The sequence below is a fragment of the Macaca mulatta genome, chromosome 6, assembly GCF_049350105.2.
Source record: "Macaca mulatta isolate MMU2019108-1 chromosome 6, T2T-MMU8v2.0, whole genome shotgun sequence".
NCBI lineage: Eukaryota > Metazoa > Chordata > Mammalia > Primates > Cercopithecidae > Macaca > Macaca mulatta.
The window spans coordinates 43,007,715-43,027,757 of NC_133411.1; the positions used below are offsets into that span (position 1 = coordinate 43,007,715).

Genomic DNA, 20,043 nt, shown 5'->3' on the forward strand with positions numbered 1-20,043 from the left:
AAAGTGATGAGAAATGCCATATGGTTAATTTGTGGTCCTTGTCCAGATTGCCTCCCAGAAATGAGGCTGCAATTTTATTGGTTATTGGCCCCTACCAACGGCATGCAAATAATATAATGAAACTTAAACTTGTATGTTACAGAGCCTCACAGAACCTCACTTATCAGGCTTTTTTGGATTCTGTTTAGATCCTCAGAGATTTACTTTTTGAATGTATACATACCCAGTTCTATATAACAGATTGACTTGTAATATGTTCTCTTAAAGCACTTTTAAAGTAAGCCCAAAGTAAGTAGAATGGGCATCTGTTTTGAGAATTAAAAAACTCACTAGCGGGATTTCAACACCACCACATCTGGGTTCTCTTCTGGCCTTTTTTTGCCGCCCTTTTATGAGCTACATAGGTTAAGCAAATTTTAAATGTGCTTATATGTTTGCATAGTGGGTCCAGACTTCTCATTTTGGCAAAAGGTTCTTAATAATTGGCCTGCTGACCGCCTCTCTAGTCTGTTTTTCCTGATACTCAAAAAAATAAATGGTAACTTGTTGACTGAGGAAACCACACACACACACAAAACACCCCACACGTAGCATGGCAGTGCTGAAAAGGAAGCAAGTGGTTATTAAGTCCAAGATAGTGGCAGAGGGCTATAGAACAAGCGGAGTCGCCTAGGACCAGGCCTAGTGGAAATGATCCCGGAGAGAACATCTTGAATGAAGTCAGGAAGTCAGCGGGTCGGAGGTTGTACAGGGGCTCTGCGGTTGGCGTGGCTGAGGTTGAGGCCACAAGTTACTGAGGAAGTAACTGTTGACAGGAGCTTCGTACTCGGCTCACAACCACGCACACTGGGCTTCCTCCCAATAACCTCCCTTGCCCCTGGGCCTAACCCTGTCCTGGAGGCGGACTCGCGGCAGAGGCGGGAGGCTGAACGCCCGAGGGCGACCGCGGCTGGCGCGGAGCTGCGCAGAAGGCTGACGCGCTGGCGTGGCTCTGCGACGCGTCACCCGCGCTGCGGGCAAGCCATGGCGGGAAGCGAGCCGCGCAGCGGAACTAGCTCGCCGCCGCCGCCCTTCAGCGACTGGGGCCGCTTGGAGGCGGCCATACTCAGCGGCTGGAAGACTTTCTGGCAGTCAGTGAGCAAGGAGAGGGTGGCGCGTACGGCCTCGCGGGAGGAGGTGGATGAGGCGGCCAGCACCCTGACGCGGCTGCCGGTGAGCGCCGGCCGCAGGCCGCGGAGGACAGTGGGGCCGGCCCGGGCCGGAGGGACCTCCCCTGGAGCCCTGCGGGGCCTGAGGAACTACCGCGCCCGGGCCTGGGTCTGGCTTCCTCCATGCAGCCATTCCTGGCAGTGTAGTCACCGAGAAGCTACAGTTGACCAGAAGCGTCTTGGCATTGAACCTGGTGCTCCGCAGGGGGCCTGAACATCTCAGGGAAGCAACTTCACGGGGCCCCTGGTGACCCTCCCGATCGTCCTCAGGTTTTCCACCCCCCAAAACAGGCACATGTGACTAGGACACCCTGAATGTCCGGTTGCGAAATGAGACCGTTCCCAAGTTGCTGATTAGCTTGGGAAAAGCATTCCAGCCTCCGTGTTCCCAGCGTCTTTAATTCCGGATCATAGTACCAAAACACCTGGAGGGCCAAGGTTTTTACCCTCTCAAGAGGACATTGTGCCTGTGGCTGTTATTGTATATTTGAAGAAACAAAGCTGCCCCTCAGTTGAAAATAAATGACTTAAGTTACAAGTGCCTCAAGTTACATCAAGGCCACGAAAAATGATACACATAATTTATTGTTAAACTTTAGGGTAGATAGGTAAATGAGAACAAAAATTATTGAAAATCATTACAATTTTTTGTCTCATTTGGACTATTGACACCTCCCTCCGACGTGTATATCAACATGAAAACTGCAGGTTTAGAATGCTTCCAAGTTTCTCCTCGCAGAGGTTTTTCATAACATTTTAATGGATTCTGTGCAGGAACTAAAATGACAAATTTACGGCCGGGCGCGGTGGCTCACGCCTGTAATCCCAGCACTTTGGGAGACTGAGGTGGGCGGATCACGAGGTCAGGAGCTCAAGACCATCCTGGCTAACACGGTGAAACCCCGTCTCTACTAAAAATATATAAAATTAGCCGGACTTGGTGGCAGGCGCCTGTAGTCCCAGCTACTCGGGAGGCTGAGGCAGGAGAATGGCGTAAACCCGGGAGGCAGAGCTTGCAGTGAGCTGGGATCTGGCCACTGCACTCCAGCCTGGGCGACAGAACGAGACTCCGTCTCAAAAAAAAAAAAAAAAAAAAAAGTACACTTTTTGGTTTGGTCTGATGATAAAATGAGATAAAGGTTGATACAGGTTTTTTTTGAAAAACAAAGTATTTCCTTAACTAATTTATGTAACGAACTGGTATATCCAAACATCTCTGAGGAAAAATTAAAGGAACTGCTGATTTTACTGGAAAGATAGCAAGACGGTTGGTTTTTCAGGAATGTTTCAATGTTTCAGAAATTAGTTTTAACAAATACAAAACTAAAATGTTCAGTTATGATCCTTTGCTGATGGCAGGAAAATAATAGATTTAATTATTAATGGTAGATTTAGTTATTAAAAATACTAGTCAGTTGACCTTTTATTTATCTGTTGATTGTGTGATTTATCACCCAAAAACTATTTTCTTCATTCCTTTTTCCTACCTGCTTTTTTCTTCTGTTTCAGATTGATGTGCAGCTATATATTTTGTCCTTTCTTTCACCTCATGATCTGTGTCAGTTGGGAAGTACAAATCATTATTGGAATGAAACTGTAAGAGATCCAATTCTGTGGAGATACTTTTTGTTAAGGGATCTTCCTTCTTGGTCTTCTGTTGACTGGAAGTCTCTTCCAGATCTAGAAATCTTAAAAAAGCCTGTATCTGAAGTCACTGATGGTGCATTTTTTGACTACATGGCAGTGTAAGTATCTAGTTTTATGAATTAAAAAGAAGATATTAAATTTTACTGTATTACTAGTCAATATCCAATTTAGTCCTTACCCTGCTACTGATTTGTTGTGTGGATTTGCGGTCTAATTGTTCTCTTGTCAAAACTGGGAGTTAAATGACTTCCTTCATAGTACCCTTTCAGCTTTAATATTTTATTATTTCCCTGCGGTGCCTAACCAATATTTGAATAATTATAAGTAGTATAGATGACAAGTAGTAAAAGACTTCTTAAAATTTTCATGATCTTTAGAACAATTGTCATTTTGTTAAATAAGTAAATACTTTTCTATATCCAGAAAAAAGATGATCAGAGATCCCTGTTGTTTAGTAGGGAAGAAGAAAACCATTCTAAAGGCTGTGAGAAATAAGATTACATTAACACCCAAAAGCACTGACATTTTTTAATATCATGTAAGTGAGATAATTAATGTTACTGAGCAACTGCAGAGTACTGGATTCTACGAGGGATGCTTTATGTATATTTTACTCATTTAATCCTCATGCAACAAGAAGGTGTTATCTTTGTATCACAGATGTGGAATTGAGGTTCATGGAGGTTACGTGATTTGCCTAAAGTCATATAGTTTGTAAGGGACTATTCAGACTGGAACCCCATTATGCTACCTCAAAGATGTATAATGTCATTGGATCTGGATATAGCCTGTTTTACTGAGAAACTCAAACTTAATGCATTATTTTAAAATTTTAAAAATATTTATTCTTTAAAAATTGTTTTGTTGTGCTTGACTCAGTAGCAAAATACAGGATTTTTTTTTTCAAATTTTAAGTTATTCAGAGCGTTTCCCTATTCTAATACAGATGCCATTATGTAGAGTGTTGTGAAACTATTTGATTCAAAGGTGTGTCATCTGTTATACATAATCTCAGCAAGTGCCACTGTATCTCACTTGCTAGGCAATACCTGTACAATGCCCCGTAGCTAACCATTGCGTCAAGTGTATGTGAGGCTGTGGGAATTAGATTTTGCCCAGAGAATAGTAATAATAGTAACTACCATTTATGGTCATATAAATTACTTCTAAGTTTTACAACCCTGAGTTATTTCTGTTGCTCAAATAATACAGATGAAGAAACTGAAATTCAGACTGTAAATGGCTCATATAACTAAAAGTGGTGAGGCTTGGTCAGGTCTATCCAGCTTCAAAACTGTTTTTTGTTTGTTTTTTCCCCTTCATGAGTTACAAGGTTTCTAATAAAATGATTTTGTTAGGTTATTGATTTTGTTAACCAGCTTGACTTATTTGAAGGATTTTAGGTTTTATTTTGATTTGGGTAACTTTTAATTTTTGATAAAATGCATAATTGGTACTTTAGAGATTTATAGCTATTTCAAGAAACGGAATTTTTTTACATGATTCTTAGTTTGCTAAGTTTGCTGCAAGGATCATTTGAGCCTCCCTCATTTACCTCTTACTAAACTGTTATATTTGAGGCTATTAATAGAAGTACCCAAGACATTTGAAATTTGGTTATATTGGTAGTGTTAGCAGTTTTTTTGGTTGGTTGGTTGGTTGGTTTTTTACCTCTAGGGATATTATGCTAGCTATCTGTGTGTAGGTTATCTTTAGTGCTGAGTTTCTCAATCTTGGCACTATTGACGTTTTGAGTCAAATAATTCTTTGTTCTGGGGCCTGCCCTATGCATTATAGGATTAATGTTTAGCAGCATCCTTGGCTTCTGCTCAATCCTTCTCCCCTCCCCAGTTGTGACGATACACATGTTGTTCAGACATTGCCAAATGTTCCAGGGGACAGGGGCAAACCTCCTCAGGTTGAGAACCTTTATGTAGTAAAATTTCACCATTCAAATGTTCCATGAGAGAATCTAAATTAAAGATTAGAAAGTAAGTAACCACTTCATGGGGGAAGAGTTTCTTAGCTTCTGGGCCACTCCCACCCCCATGGCACCTTGTGCTTTTCCCTGTCAGAGTGCTCCACATACGTATTATAAAGGTGTCTGTCTACCATTGTCCTCCTGGAGGATTGGGACTGTATAATCATTGTACCCCTTGTGTCTAGCAAGTACTCAATACATTATATATTTTTGAATGAATAACTGGCTAAGTGTTTTCTATGTTAATGTTCTAACTGTGACAATTTTATACAGCTATAGAATGTGCTGTCCATATACAAGAAGAGCTTCAAAATCCAGCCGTCCTATGTATGGAGCTGTCACTTCTTTTTTACACTCCCTGATCATTCAGAATGAACCACGATTTGCTATGTTTGGACCAGGTTTGGAAGAATTGAATACCTCTTTGGTGTTGAGCTTAATGTCTTCAGAGGAACTTTGCCCAACAGCTGGTTTGCCTCAGAGGCAGATTGATGGTAATTTTCATGTTAATCTACAGTTAATTCAAACACTTTGAGCTTGACATTCTTGTTAAAAAGAAAGAAATTGCTTTTAAATTAATTATTTGCTATAATGAAATACAGTACTTTGGTTGTTGGGAGCCCCACCAGGTTCCACTGGACTGACAGAATTAATTTACTTACTATAAGAAAGCTTCCTCTTAATTCCTCAAATTTGTAAAATCCAGACTTTAAGATTATGTGAAAATAAATTATTTGTTGTCAAGATGTTGCATTTGTACAGTGGGATATCATATTTATCATATTTGAAAAAGCAGAAAATATTGAGCATCTGTGTGGAGAGTATTTTGATATGTATTGGAATTCAAAAGAGTTAAATCATCACCTTCCCTTCTTTCTATTAAAAAAAAAACAACAACAATGTATAAGTATTTGGCAAGGCAGGATAAATATAAGTATAAGTGATAATAAAATTTAGCCTTTGCTTTACTTATTTATTGAGAACTAGCCCCTATTAGTGAGATGATAGGGATGCAGAGATTTAGAACAATGTCTCTGTCTGCCTTCAAGACATGTGTAGGTGTAGGTGAGGACATAGACAAGTGTACAGATAATTAGAATATGATGTAATTAGTTCCTGGGTAGAAAGATAAGGGTGAAAGAAGGCTCCATATTGAAGATGAGGTTTCATATGAGTCACTAGGGTGAGTAGTTGTAGGCCATCACAAAAAAACAGTAAAGGTGTTCCAGGCAGTGAGAACTACATTTTTTTTTTTTTTCTTTTTAAGACAGAATATCGCTAAGTCGCCCAGGCTGGAGTGCAGTGGCACAATATCGGCTCACTGCAAGCTCCGCCTCCTGGGTTTACGCCATTCTCCTGCCTCAGCCTCCCAAGTAGCTGGGACTACAGGCACCCGCCACTACGCCCTGCTAATGTTTTTGTATTTTTAGTAGAGACGGGGTTTCACCGTGTTAGCCAGGATGGTCTCGATCACCTGACCTCGTGATCCACCCATCTCTGCCTCCCAAAGTGCTGGGATTACAGGCGTGAGCCACCACGCCCGGCGGAGAACTACATTTCTAAAAGCACAAAGCTCTGGATGTGGAGGACACATTTGAAGTATCACTGTGTATCTAGAAAGAGTGGAGCTATGTGAAAAAACACGTATGTACCACGCTTAAGCATTTGGGAGCTGTTGGAGGATTTTAAGTAGAGGATTGAGATGATCAAGATTGCATTTTAGAAAGATTACTCAGGCTCTTGAGTGAAGAATTGATTAGAAGGGTCTAAAGATATGGAGACCCGTTAAGAAGCCACTGTCATATTGTGATTAAAATATGAAGAGGATCTGAACTCTAAGTCACTGTTAGTGAAGATGAGAGAAGAGAATGAATAGTAAGGATATAAATTTGACAGAATGAATGTATTAGCAGTAGTAAGGACGGCTCCAGGTTTCTGACTTGAGTTTTGTGTTGGATGATAGAGGATTCACTAGGGTAAAAAGTCACTGGAGAAGTAAGAAAAATTTGGAAGAGAGCAGGTAACAGTAAGATCTGTATAGGGAGAATGACAGCTATTCTTTGGAATATGTTGACTTTGATAACTATGGAAGAGCCAAGTAGAGATACCTACTATAAGCAAATCTGCTAGAATGGAAGCTCCATGAAGATAAGAATCTTGTCCACTTTATTTTTAGCTGTATCTGTGGTGCCAGGCACATAGCAGGCACTCTGTATATTTGGTGAATGAGTGAATGACTTTATGGATTACTATATGCATCCAGCTCTGAAGAGCAAGTTCTGGGCTAGAAATCGAGATTTGGGAGTCATATGGAGTCCACATGGATGTGGAAGTTATTGAGGATGGAGAGGAAGATTGGAGACAGGTGCTGAAATGTTCAGTTTATGTTTGGGGGAAGTGATTATTAAATGGAGATTCATAAATAATAACAACAAAGAAGGAAAGAGTGCTACAGCTGAATGATGTGTTTCTCAAGTAGGATTTTTTTTCAGAGGGTTGGTGAGTAACATGAATCCCACCTCTTTACCTTCAGTTGTGAGAAAATAAGCATCTTTGCTACTTCAGAGTTCACTGCAGGAGAAGCCTCACCTAGGAGTAGGCCAATTTCAAGTACGGCTATTAGGTCGAAGGAACACCTCAAGAAGAGGTTGAGGAAATGGGGAAGTTTGATGGTTATAAAATGGAGAAGTAATAAAATGGCACTTCCATTTTCTGTAGAGCAGCTGAAGTGATTGTTTTAAAATTTCAGCCTATGACTCACACTCAGCAAGATGAGAGAATATGGCGTTACATAATTGGCAAAGAAGGGCAGAACAGTATGGCGACTATATTGGACTGAAGTTAGACATGTTGAGAGGATAATCTCTGGGAGTACAGCTGGTGAAAACAAAGGTCAGAAACATGGTAGATTTTGATTCTGTGGTTTCTGTGAAACATGCACCAGACCTGGTGGCTGGAGGACTAGGATCACGTGAGCTGGGATGGTTGCAGTCCTAGTACTTAAGAGCCCTGTACCGTGTGTTGCCTAGAATGATGACATGAGATGGTATGGCATAGCTTATTTAAACAAATACATTAGTTATAATGCAGGAATTAAGAATATGAAAGGCTGGAGTTGTCTCTAATGAGGTTAGTAGGGGCCAGATATTAAGGTTTTATTTCTTCATCTGAAGAGCAATGGCTTTGTAGAGAAGACAGTTAATTAGATACCATTATTAAAAAATTCTTCCAACTGATGTCAGAGGAAAGGATAATAGGAGGCCAGAAGATATAGGAGATGGGTTAGAAGTGATTGCAGAGGCCCGGGTGAGTGATGATGACAGTGTGAACTCAAATGTGGTCATGGGGATGCAGATAACTGAACAGATCTAAAAGAACATTTATATAACAGGATGAAGTAGAGCCATGGAAGCCCAGAAGGGTCTTTCGAGGAGGCAAAAGGGGAACCAGCCACTTAGTGTTAACACAGCCCAAGGAGGGAAGAGGTTAAGAAAGGACAAATAACAGTGACTAATGACTCAGATATAAAGCAGTAAGAAACTAATATGTAGCACTTGTGATTTACTAGTTAACCTACTAGGAGTTTTACATATATGATCTCATTTAATCTTCCCAGTAAACTTGAGAAGAATATATTAGTTCAACTTCTTTTTGGTGTCAAACTAAGGGATACAAATACATGGCTATAAGTGAGAAATTCAGAATTATAATCCAACTCTGTCGAATTCTAAATTTCAGTATCTTCAGTATTTTCTCAATTTACTAATATGCTGTTGGCAACTCCTCATTAATTTATATTATTTGAGACAAGGTCTCTGTTGCCCAGGCTGGAGTACAGTGGCATAATCATGGCTCACTGCAGCCTTGAACTCCCTGGCTCAAGTGATCCTCCTACCTCAGCCAACCAAGTACCTGGGAAACAGGCATGGGCCACCATGCCTGGCTAATTGTTTTGTATTTTTTGTAGAGATGAGGTTCTCACCATGTTGTCTAAGTTGATCTTGAACTCCTAGCCTCAAGTGATTCTTACACCTCAGCCTCCCAAATTGTTGGGATTACAGATGTGAGCCACTGTGCCTGGCTCCCCATCAATTTAAAAACAGCTTTTCAGAGGGGGAGAAAGACACTTAGTTGAATGTATACATGGATTATTAGACTAATGAGAAACATAAAAGAATGAAAATGAGTCTTAGTCTTGAGGATAAATAGCAGTAGCTGCGATGATGCAGCTGCTACTGATAAGATGATAAAGTTGTTGACGATAGTGATGATGATATAAGGACTGTTATAAGCCTAGCAGTTTTTTCTTTCTCTGTATTTTTATTGCCATGTGAATGAAAGTTACATACAGTATCTTTTCTTCAATGTAGACATTTTATTTTATTTCAAATCTATGCATAAGTTGTTATATAATTTTTTTCTTTGCTCTTTTTGCTTTCACTGGGTAATTTTCAGTGTGATCTTTTGCTATTTTTGTTAACGACTTGTTTTGGTAACTGTGATTTTCTTTCTTAGGTATTGGATCAGGAGTCAATTTTCAGTTGAACAACCAACATAAATTCAACATTCTAATCTTATATTCAACTACCAGGTAAGGCTACATACTTGGTGGCTTAACTGAAACATCAGAACTAGAACATTTCAGGTGAGTGGAGCCTGTTTAGTGTCTTTTTATAGTCTGTCTTTACAATTTTTTTTTCTAGAAAGGAAAGAGATAGAGCAAGGGAAGAGCATACAAGTGCAGTTAACAAGATATTCAGTCGACAGAATGAAGGTGATGATCAACAAGGAAGCCGGTACAGTGTGATTCCACAAATTCAAAAAGTGTGTGAAGTTGTAGATGGGTTCATCTATGTTGCAAATGCTGAAGCTCATAAAAGTAAGCACTCATATATGTATTTTTAAGCACATTGTTCTTTTCAAAGCAAATAGAAATTACCTTTTTAGTCTTTACGGTGGCTTCTTAAGAATATGATGGCTTATTTTATCAGTGTGATTTTCCGACCCTTACTATTAATAGTGGTGTGTATTAGGATCACCTGAGGAGCTTGTTAAACATGTTAACAAGCTGATTCCTACCCTGGGGAATTTTATTCTAGATATGGGTTGTGTGAATCAGATTTGGGCATCTGTTTTTTCCAAGCACCCAGGGAATTCTGATGCATTCCAAAGTTTGGTACTACAGCTATACAATATTTTTTTGTTGTATGCTTCTACAGTTTTTTGATACTGACATTTTGTCTGCTTGTGGCTTTATTCAAATAATCTATGCAAATAACGATGAAAAATTTTACCTTTGTTTTATCCAAATAGTAGAGAGATGTGATGGCAGGGTGTGAAGTAGATTAGTTGAGAACACTGTCCATATATTCTGAATAATTGTCATTCAGAATGCTATTTTTGTGTGAAATCAAAATATCATTGGGCCATGAGCTAGTATTATATCTTTCCCAAATCCTTTGTGAACAAGGTAGAATATAAATATATAATATACTGTGTATATATTATAGTTCTCTAATACACTGGTTTGAATTTCTATTGAATTTATTTTCCCTGTCATCTATTAGGCATGAATGCAGTTGCAATTACTTTCTGTTATTACAGGGGTATCTGTAAAAAGAAAACTTAGAAGCAAAATAAAAGACGAGTTCATTTAACAAATAGTTTTTTAGTTCCTACAGGCATGTTGCAGTTACAACTGGGAACTAAAACAGATACAGCCCATATTTTATCTAGTTTTCCAATCTGCTCCTATAAAACAAGCAGACAAAAAATAAATTTAAAAAAATTACAAGACACAAAGAGACTATACTCACTTACCAACTTTTTCCCACTGGCCTCTACTAGGTGCTCATGTAAAAGGTTAGTGGCAGGGCAGAAGACCTATGAGTACCCTCCTTAGTGGTACAGGCATGCATGTGTTGACCAGCCGGTGCTTGGAGACAGGTATATCCTCCTGCTTTCTATATCCTTTTCTCAATGAAGCCAAAGCTGTTTTCCACAGACAAAAGTTAACTGCTGCTATCTCAAGAGAGATAGAAACAAAAGCTGTCTTGGGGAGGAGCAGGATTTCCACTTGTACCAAGGATCTTGCACTGATACAAATTAAATGATTGCTGACTCTGGAGGAGAGGCAGGAAATTTGCAGTGGAGACCTTTCTACCAATGAAGGGCAGAATTCAGCAGTTATGCTGGAACACCGAGAAAGCCCATACCACTGAGGCTCTGGGGCACAGGGCCTCTAAGGCCTTAGGCTAGGATGAGAAAACTGAGAAATCTCCATGTCCCTACCAATTAAGAAGCAATAGCAGACTACTGCAGGGATGGGGGAAGGGTGTGGAGAGGCTCTCCTTGCCTCTTCCCTATAACCCCCATGGCAGTTACAAAGATAGGCTGAAAGCTGAGAACAAGTAGAAACTCTAAGAAACTCTGGCACTCCAGTGCTCTTACTGAGAACAAGATAGCAGCAGCATACTGCTGGAAGAATTTAAAGTCTGTGTGTTACAAAGTTAGCTATAGCAATAAAAGCCAAATCCAGCTCAACTAGACTAGTTTGATTCAGTCTACTGCATTAATACCCTAACCAAAGTATGATGCCTATTTTTAGGAGTAAATCCTGTTTACCTTAGTCTCTACTGCTCTTCTACATAAAACATCTAACATTAAATCTAAAAATTATGAGGCACACACAAAATCAAAATGAAATGACACATTGTCATGAGATAAGGCAGTCAGTTGAACTGGACCAGAGATGGTCTAGATGTTGGTATTCTCAGAAAGAGACATTAAACTAACTGTGATTAAGAGATCTAGGTCAGGTGCAGTGGCTCTGGGAGGCCAAGGCGGGCAGATCGCTTGAGCCCAGAAGTTCAAGACCAGGCTGGGCAACATGGCAAAATTTCACCTCTACCAAAAATACAGAAAATTAGCCAGGCATGGTGGCATGTACCTGTAGTCCCAACTACTTGGAAGGCTGAGGCGGGAGAATCACTTGAGCCTGGGAGGCGGAGGTTGCGTGAGCTGAGATCACACCACTGCACTCCAGCCTGGGTGACAGAGTGAGACCCCGCCCCTTGCCCACAAAAAAATGAGAGATTGCGAGAGACCTAGTGGAAAAGGTGGACAATATGTGTGAACAGATAGATTTTTCAGCAGAGAAAAGGAAGCTGCTTTGAAAAAGTTAAACAAGAATGCTAGATATGAAAATATGACAACAGATGAACAGTTCTTTCAGTGGGCATATTAGCAAAAGAAAGAATCATTGAAAGTGAAGATAAGTCACTCAGAATTATCAAAATTAAAACACAAAGAGAAAAAAAAAAGTAAGAGCAAGGAACAGAGTGAGAGTTGGGGGAATCTGTCCAGTGATCTAACTCAGGGGTCAGGAAACTTTCTTAAAGGGACAAATAGTAAATATTGTAGGCTTATGAGCCATACAGGTTTTTTGTTTGTTTGTTTGTTTTTTAACCATCACTTAGCTCTACTATTACGGTACAAAAGCAGCAAAGACAACACGTAAACGAAAGGACAGACTGTTTTGCAATAAAAATTTATTTAGAAAAATTGACCCACAGAATGTAGTAGGCTGACCCCTGATCTAACTTATCTGTAATTGGAGTCCCAAAACATGAAGGGAGAGAGAAAAGGGGAAAAGGAATTTTTGAACAGATAATGGCCAGAATTATCTCCAAATTATGGAAAGACAACAAACCACAGATTGAAGATGCTCAGAGAGCACCAAGCATAAATATAAAGAAAAATACATCTAAGCACATCATAGTCAAACTGATAAAAATCAAAGATAAAGAGAACATCTTTAAGGCAGCCAGAGGAAATGAAAACATACATATAGAAGGCCAAGATGATAGTGACAACAAATTTCCTGACAGAATTGCTGCAGGATAGAAACTAATAAAGAGAAATCTTTATAGTACTACAAGGGGGAAAAAAACATCCTACATCTAGCAAAAATATTTTTTGAAAATAAAGGTAATGTTAAGATGTTTTCAGACAAACAAAAGTTCCATGTCTTAGTTCATTTGTGCCACTATAACAGAATATCCCAGACCTGTATATCAGTGCATTTCTGTTTTTAGATTATGGAGACATCTGAATGGTACTGTGATTTTTTTTTCCCTCTGGCGTCACCTAAATTCCTATTCTCCCAAGACTACTTAGTCTAATTTTATTACAGATCAATAAATGAATTTTTAAAGAACAGAAATTTATTTCTGACAGTTTTGGACACTAGGGAGTCCAAGATTAAGGCACCAGCATCTGGTGTCTGGTGAGTGCCTTTCTTGCTGATTTCTTATTTGGCAGAAGGTAGAAAGGGAAGCTGGAGACAACATCGCATTTTCACGTGACAGAAGAGGGAAAGACAGGGCTGCAAGCCGATTTTAATGGCAATATTAATCTACTCATGAGAGTAAAGCCCTTATGACCTAAACAACTCCCAAAGACACCCCTTCCCCCAATACTGTTGCCTTGGGGTTTAAATGTCCAACACATGAATTTTGAGAAACACATTTGAACATAGCACTGAGAAAATTGATTGTTAACAGATCTTCACTATAAGAAATCTTAAAGGAGCTCTTTAGGCAGAAGAATATATAACAGATGGAAATCTGCATCTACCGAAAAAGATGAAGACTCCTGGGATGGAAACAAAGAAGCTATATATACAAAAAAGTTTTTTTTTCTAATTTTAATTAAAAAAAACTAATAGTGTATTATACATGTATGACATTTTAAAGAAAAATATGTGATAATAGAACACATCATGGAAGAGAGAACATTGAAGTGTATTATTTTGTAAGTTTCTTCTGTATGTGATATCACATATTTAAAGGTAGACTTATAAATTAAAAATGTGTATTATAAACACTTGAACCAACTACTAAAAAATGTATAATGAAGTTGTAACTAAGCCAGTAGTGGATATAAAATGGAACCATTAAAAAACTCAGTCCAAAAGAAGGAAGGCAAAGAGAGAAGAGGGAATAAAGAACAGATGATTTAAATGCACCTTGTTGTTAAGTACATTAAATATTTATTAATTTTCAATTGCTATTAACAAATTACCTCAAATTTAATGATTTAAAATAACTATATTTTTAGCTCACAGTTCTCTAAGTCAGAAGTCTGGTCATGGTAGTACTGAGTTCTCTGGACAGGGCCTCTTGGGCTGAAATTTGTGTATCATATTGTTGCATCCTTTTCTGGAGGCTCTGGGAAAGAATTTGCTTCTGAGATCATTCAGGTTATTAGCTGAATTCAGTTCCTTATTGTTGTAGGACTGACCTTCCTGTTTTCTTGCTAGCTGTCAGCTGGGGGCTGCTATCAGCTTCTAGAGGTCACTTATATTCCTTTCCATGTGACTCCCTCCATCTTCTAATCCAGCAATGGAGAATCTCCCCTGTATTGAATCTTTCAACAAGAAGAGCCGCTTTTAAGGGCTCACCCGATTAGGTCAGGCTCAATGAGGATTACCTGTCTTTCTTAAAGTCAGCTGTGTCTCAAAGCCTAATCATGGGAGTGATGCCCCATCTTATTTGTAGGTTCTTCAGACACTAAAGGGGAAAGGGATTATGCAAGGGTTTGGAACATTGAGGTTATCTTAAAATTCTGCTTACCACAAAATGCAAGTGGTCCAAACACTCCAATAGAAGGTTGAGATTGTTGGTATTCATAAAAAAAGCTAAACTCAACTATATGCCTAAATTTTGAAAGTAAGCCCTTTGAATGAAAGGGTAGTGACATCTACAGAATTTGTGAAAGGAAATACCTGTATCAAGCATTTTTGCTTTTAGACTATGGAGACCTCTGAAGAGTACTGTGGTTTTTTTCCCCTCAGTTTACGTTCGGATCCTGGTAAATTTTTGTTCCCTCGCTTTGTTAGTTTTTTATTTTATTATTTTCAAAACTATTAAAAGTAATGCAAATTAAGGGTTTTGACTTACATTCCTTAGGACATGAATGGCAAGATGAATTTTCTCATATTATGGCAATGACAGATCCAGCCTTTGGGTCTTCGGGAAGACCATTGTTGGTTTTATCTTGTATTTCTCAAGGGGATGTAAAAAGAATGCCCTGTTTTTATTTGGCTCATGAGCTGCATCTGAATCTTCTAAATCACCCATGGCTGGTAAGATCATTTATACTCTAGTGACAAAAATTTTATTTCACACTCTATTTTCTATTTTATTTTTTTTTTAATTCAACTTCTTTAATGAAATAGCATTCTAAAATCAATTTTAATAGGTTAATCTATGGAAGCTATTTGATTGATGATAATAAATGTTAGCTGATCAATTGTTTCTTGCCTCTTCTCTCACAGAAACAGTGAGATAACAATTGGGGATTTTTTTTCTTTTTTTTTTTGTTTGTTTTTTTGAGACAAGGTCTCACTTTGTTGCTCAAGCTGGAGTGCAGTGGCACGATCACAGCTCACTGCAGCCTCAACCTCTCGGGCTCAGGTGATCCCTCCACCTCAGCCTCCCAGGTACCTGGGACTACAGATGTGTGCCGGCAACCCAGATAATTTTTTGTATTTTTTGTAGAGATGGGGTTTCTCCATGTTGCCCAGGCTGATCTCAAACTCCTAAGCTCAAGCCATCTGCCTGCCTCGGCTTTCCAAAGTGCTGGGATTACAGGTGTGAGCCATCGTGCCGAGCCAGGTTGTTTTTTTTTAGATGCTACTATTATGTTTCTTAACATCAATGTATTATGCTTTATGGATCATCAAAGGTATATTCTCCATCTTATAGTTTATTGCTTTCTAAAAAATATTTTATTTATTTTTTTGAGACAGGGTCTTGCTCTGACCCAGGCTGGAGTACAGTGGTGCAATTTTGGCTCACTCCAACCTCTGCCTCCTGGGTTCAAGTGATTCTTATGCCTCAGCCTCCCAAGTAGCTGGGATTACAGGCATGTGCCACCACACCCGGTTAATTTTTGTTTTTTAGTAGAGATGACGTTTCACCATGTTGGCCAGGCTGGTCTTGGACTCCTGGCTTCAAGTGATCTGCTCGCCTCGGCTTCCCAAAGTGCTGGGACTACAGGCATGAGCCACTGTGCCCAGCCCTAAAATATATTTTAATTATGGCATTCTTTCTTCAAACGAATCCTGACATGATAACCCCTGAGTAAAACAGATAAAGAAAAATTAAAGTTGGAAACGCTTTTGCGGAAAAAGTAAGAGGATTTTCTTTGTTCCCCTTCCATCTCTTCCCTGGAGCTCCAAAGACTCTTTGGAATGAAGTTTGAAAACCACTAATAAAGTTTCCCCTTCTGAATGGTGGCAATTTTAGCTTTACTATTAGGAGGAGTGGCAGTCTTAAAGACATATTTTTGTAACATGATGTCACATATATGACGAGCTGGGTCACTAAAACTGTTTTAGTTTTCAAAGTGGATCCTTTGGAGAATGTTTTTTCCCCTCATATATGGAAGCAAGACATGGAAATGGTATTTCTTTCCATTTCCAAAGCTGAATTTCAAGGCAAATAAGCTTTATATTGGTAATAGTTAGAAGAGAAATGATCATATTTTTATCTAAGTGCTCTACAAAACAAAACTTGAGCAACTTATCCAAAGTTTATTGGGATTTTTAAAAGTTCTGTTCTCTTTTTAGTGTCTAGAAAAATGTTCCTCCTACTCATAAGATTTTGGACCTAGTTTTTTACTAACAACATTCTCTGTTATGTATTCATAGGTCCAGGACACAGAGGCTGAAACTCTAACTGGTTTTTTGAATGGCATTGAGTGGATTCTTGAAGAAGTAGAATCTAAGCGTGCAAGATGATTCTCCTTTCAGATCTTGGGAACTGAAACCGTTTGAAATTTATTACTAAGGTCATGATGTGAATATTTGCTCAGTTAACCTACCTTGTCCTGCCTTTTTGCAGATGGGCTTTAAATTGGACAGCTATAACTGCTGTGTTTTTGATATTATTTTTACTCTTTACCATAAATCAATTGCAAGAAAAGAGTTTCAATCCTAGTATTTAGCCCCAAAATGAACCTTTAAACATTTTTTTTGGTAATTTTTATATTTTCTGTCTTTTAAAAAATATTAAATTCTAGAAAAAACACATTTGTGCCTCTCATTCCCTGAGTTTCTATTCTTTTGAGTACAAAGATTGCCTTAGTGAGAAATAGCAAATTTGCTAAACTTTCCATTCAGTCTTTTCAAGGGTTTATAAGTAGTTATCAGAAAAGACATTTTTATCTATTCTTAATAAATACACAGCTTAAAGACTTAAAAATATACTGGAATTGCATTTAATATTATAGCCATATAATCCCTGTTTTATTCTGAAACAGTAAAAAGCAAGCTTATATCATATTTAATACTGCTTTCATGAAAAATAACTTTTCCTGACAGTTCTTACTATTTTCAGATAACTTCACAAGCCCATAAGATACTAAAGCCAAACTCTATTCCATACTCAGAGTGAAAACTTCCCGGAGACTTGTATGCATCATATTACTTCCTTCCACAAATGGCTTATACTCAGCAGAAGAAACACCCTAATATCTCACTGGAACTCAGGAATTTTAAGATTATAGTAAAAGCCATAAATATCTATATACAGTTTATATAAGTTCCATATTTAAATGTATTTCTGTTTTGGACAGAAAGTTTGTAACATATATTATACATATAATTGTATTTATTCTCTTTTAGGTCAATGCTATTACTGTTTTGACCTTTTTGTTGAGGGGGCAGAATTTTGCCTAATGGACTATTGGGTTAGGAGACCTTTGAGAAAGACCTGTGTGAACATATGGTTTCACATTTGTCAGAATGTTTACTTAGATATTTGTAGTTTTACTATGATGAGGCATTATTAATATTTCTAATAATTAATAATCCAAAGTTATGATAGAAGAGTGATTTGATTTACTCAGTACCACATGGAAGCAGAACAATGCTCTTACATGAGCTATCTTTTTTTAAAATGGCATTTCAGTTCCATAATTAAGATATTATATCTGATGAATGGAAAAATGAAATAGTTTAGTATCAAATGCTAGGTCATTCACCAGATTTAAACTAGTACCTTATGCTCTTTTCTTCTTATAGCACACTCCAGCATTTATAATCTAGAATTTTGTTAAAGCAAGATACATTCATTTTTCTAGTTTTTAGTTTAATTTTCCACAGAGTCCCAATCAAATCTTTTTTTCCTCCTCTATACACTATGAAATTTGTCTCTCTTATATTAACTCATTTTATATGGTCTTTTCCTAGTCCTAATTATCTTTGGATAGGACTTGTCGCATGTCTTGGGGTTCTTCCCACTCTGACTCTTTGTAGCATGAGATATAATTTATTTTATTTGATCCTTGATGACTTTGACAAGTACATGAGCCATTTGCATTTTAGGTGTTTTTCTCCATATAATTATGGGTAATAAAAGAGATTTTTAAAATTACTAATTATGAGGATACTGTAAAATTTACAAAATCTTCAAATATTGAAGCTAAGGCTAAATGCTAGCCTTTATGACAGCTATGTCAGACAATGTGTATAATACTTTGTATACATAAACTTTAAATCTTAGAAAAACCTTATAAGCCCACTAGTATTATCCTCATTTTTTAGGTAAAGAAATTGAGACCCAGAGAAAAGCATTCTATTATAATTCAAGTCCATATCATGGTATACGTAGCAAAGAAGACATTAGACATGAAGTCCGAAAATCCTCTCATCCAAGTTAAAAAGACCTACAAGCTATTTTGATGTTTAATTAAAAAATTGATTTCCTGGACTCTACTATGGTTCATCATCAGTGCTATATTAGCATTATCCAGGGATGAAGCAAAGCAAAATTGTTATACATACAACCTCTGGAGTTGAGAATGACCTAACACAAATTTCCACTCTGCCAATTTTTATTGACATGGCCACAAGTAAGTTCCTTAAATTCTGAATCTCAATTTTCTCATGTACAAAATGAGAATAACAATACCTACCTTGAACATAAGTTTGGCTTTATCAAAAACTGATGTAAGCATCTGGACAAGTACTTCTCTGTGGGAAGGCCTCAACTTTAGCACTAACATTCTAAGAATTTTTATGGGTTTTTCAATGTCACTCTCTGAAATGATTATCCTGACGTAAAACAACTATTTTATAGGTACGTTTAGATGGTCATATAAAAAGTAAGGGTCAGTGTTTAATCATCCAAACTATCACCGCTATTGAAAATTACTTGAAAACTGTGCCTCTATATAGTGTGTGAACTGCATGTGCATATTAGTAACTGTTGATGGATTGAATTTTGTTTCCCCAAATTCATATGTTGCAGTCCTAACTCCCAGTACACCTCAAAATGTGACTGTATTCGGAGATAAGGCCTTCAAAGAGAGAATTAAGGTTAAATGAGGTCATATAGGTGGCCCTAATCCCATAGAAGAGGAAGAGAGACAAAGGATGTTTACAGACAGACAAAAGACCACATGAGGACATAGTGAGAAGGTGGCCATCTACAAACCAAGGAGAAAAGCCTCAGGAGAAATCAAACCTGTTGACACTTTCCTTTTATTTATTTATTTATTTATTTATTTATTTATTATTATAATACTTTAAGTTCTAGGGTATATATGCATAACGTGCAGGTTTGTTACATATGTATACTTGTGGAATGTTGGTGTGCTGCACCCATCAACTCGTCAGCACCCATCAACTCGTCATTTACATCAGGTATAACTTTCATCTTAAACTTCTAGAGTCCAGAATTGTAAGAAAATAAATTTCTGTTGTTTTTTGTTACGATCTCAGGCTGTCCTTCTGTAGAAATCAAATGGAAGTTCTTATTTAACATATTGAAGCATCCAGTTCTACAACTGCAATTAAAATAAGCGTATATTAAAAGAATATTTGTTTTACTTATACCTAGAGAAAGTACAATTCTCCATATTATTGTCAAAATAATTTTTCTAAATCATGACATACGTGTAGTTCCTCTGTTGAGAAACTTTCAGTGGTTCACTATTACATCTAGGATAAGGCCTAATATTTCTAGCCTGATAGCACTATAGAAAAGAGAAACTTTCTCAGCCCATTTGTTATTTTTAGAGACACAGGAAAACCTAGTGTTTGTGAAATTATGATTGTTTACCATCATGATGAACTACAATATCAAACATTACTCATAAATTATTCCTAAATAAATCAGATAAAAGAATGAGACTAGA

At 37.8% G+C, this 20,043-nt stretch overlaps 1 protein-coding gene across 2 annotated transcripts; it reads left to right on the top strand.

The window, feature by feature from the left end:
* Positions 1-993: 993 nt before the first annotated feature.
* On the top strand, positions 994-16,931 carry FBXO4 (F-box protein 4). Of its 2 annotated transcripts, XM_001088308.5 has the most exons (7): positions 994-1,212; positions 2,718-2,953; positions 5,110-5,330; positions 9,352-9,427; positions 9,540-9,715; positions 14,808-14,983; positions 16,553-16,931. In XM_001088308.5, the coding sequence occupies exons 1-7, from the start codon at positions 1,024-1,026 to the stop codon at positions 16,640-16,642; spliced, it is 1,164 nt and encodes a 387-aa protein (XP_001088308.2). In that variant the 5' UTR covers positions 994-1,023; the 3' UTR covers positions 16,643-16,931. The 2 variants fall into 2 exon arrangements, with proteins under 2 accessions (XP_001088308.2, XP_014995442.2); XM_015139956.3 differs by lacking the exon at positions 14,808-14,983.
* The last annotated feature ends 3,112 nt before the right edge of the window (positions 16,932-20,043 follow it).

Excerpts from the sequence above, each read along its gene's own strand:
- FBXO4 (XM_001088308.5), top strand. The coding sequence starts at position 1,024 with ATGGCGGGAAGCGAGCCGCGCAGCGGAACTAGCTCGCCGCCGCCGCCC. Across the intron at positions 5,331-9,351 it reads GCCTCAGAGGCAGATTGATG|GTATTGGATCAGGAGTCAAT; the intron begins GTAATTTTCATG and ends TTTCTTTCTTAG. Across the intron at positions 9,716-14,807 it reads AAATGCTGAAGCTCATAAAA|GACATGAATGGCAAGATGAA; the intron begins GTAAGCACTCAT and ends TACATTCCTTAG.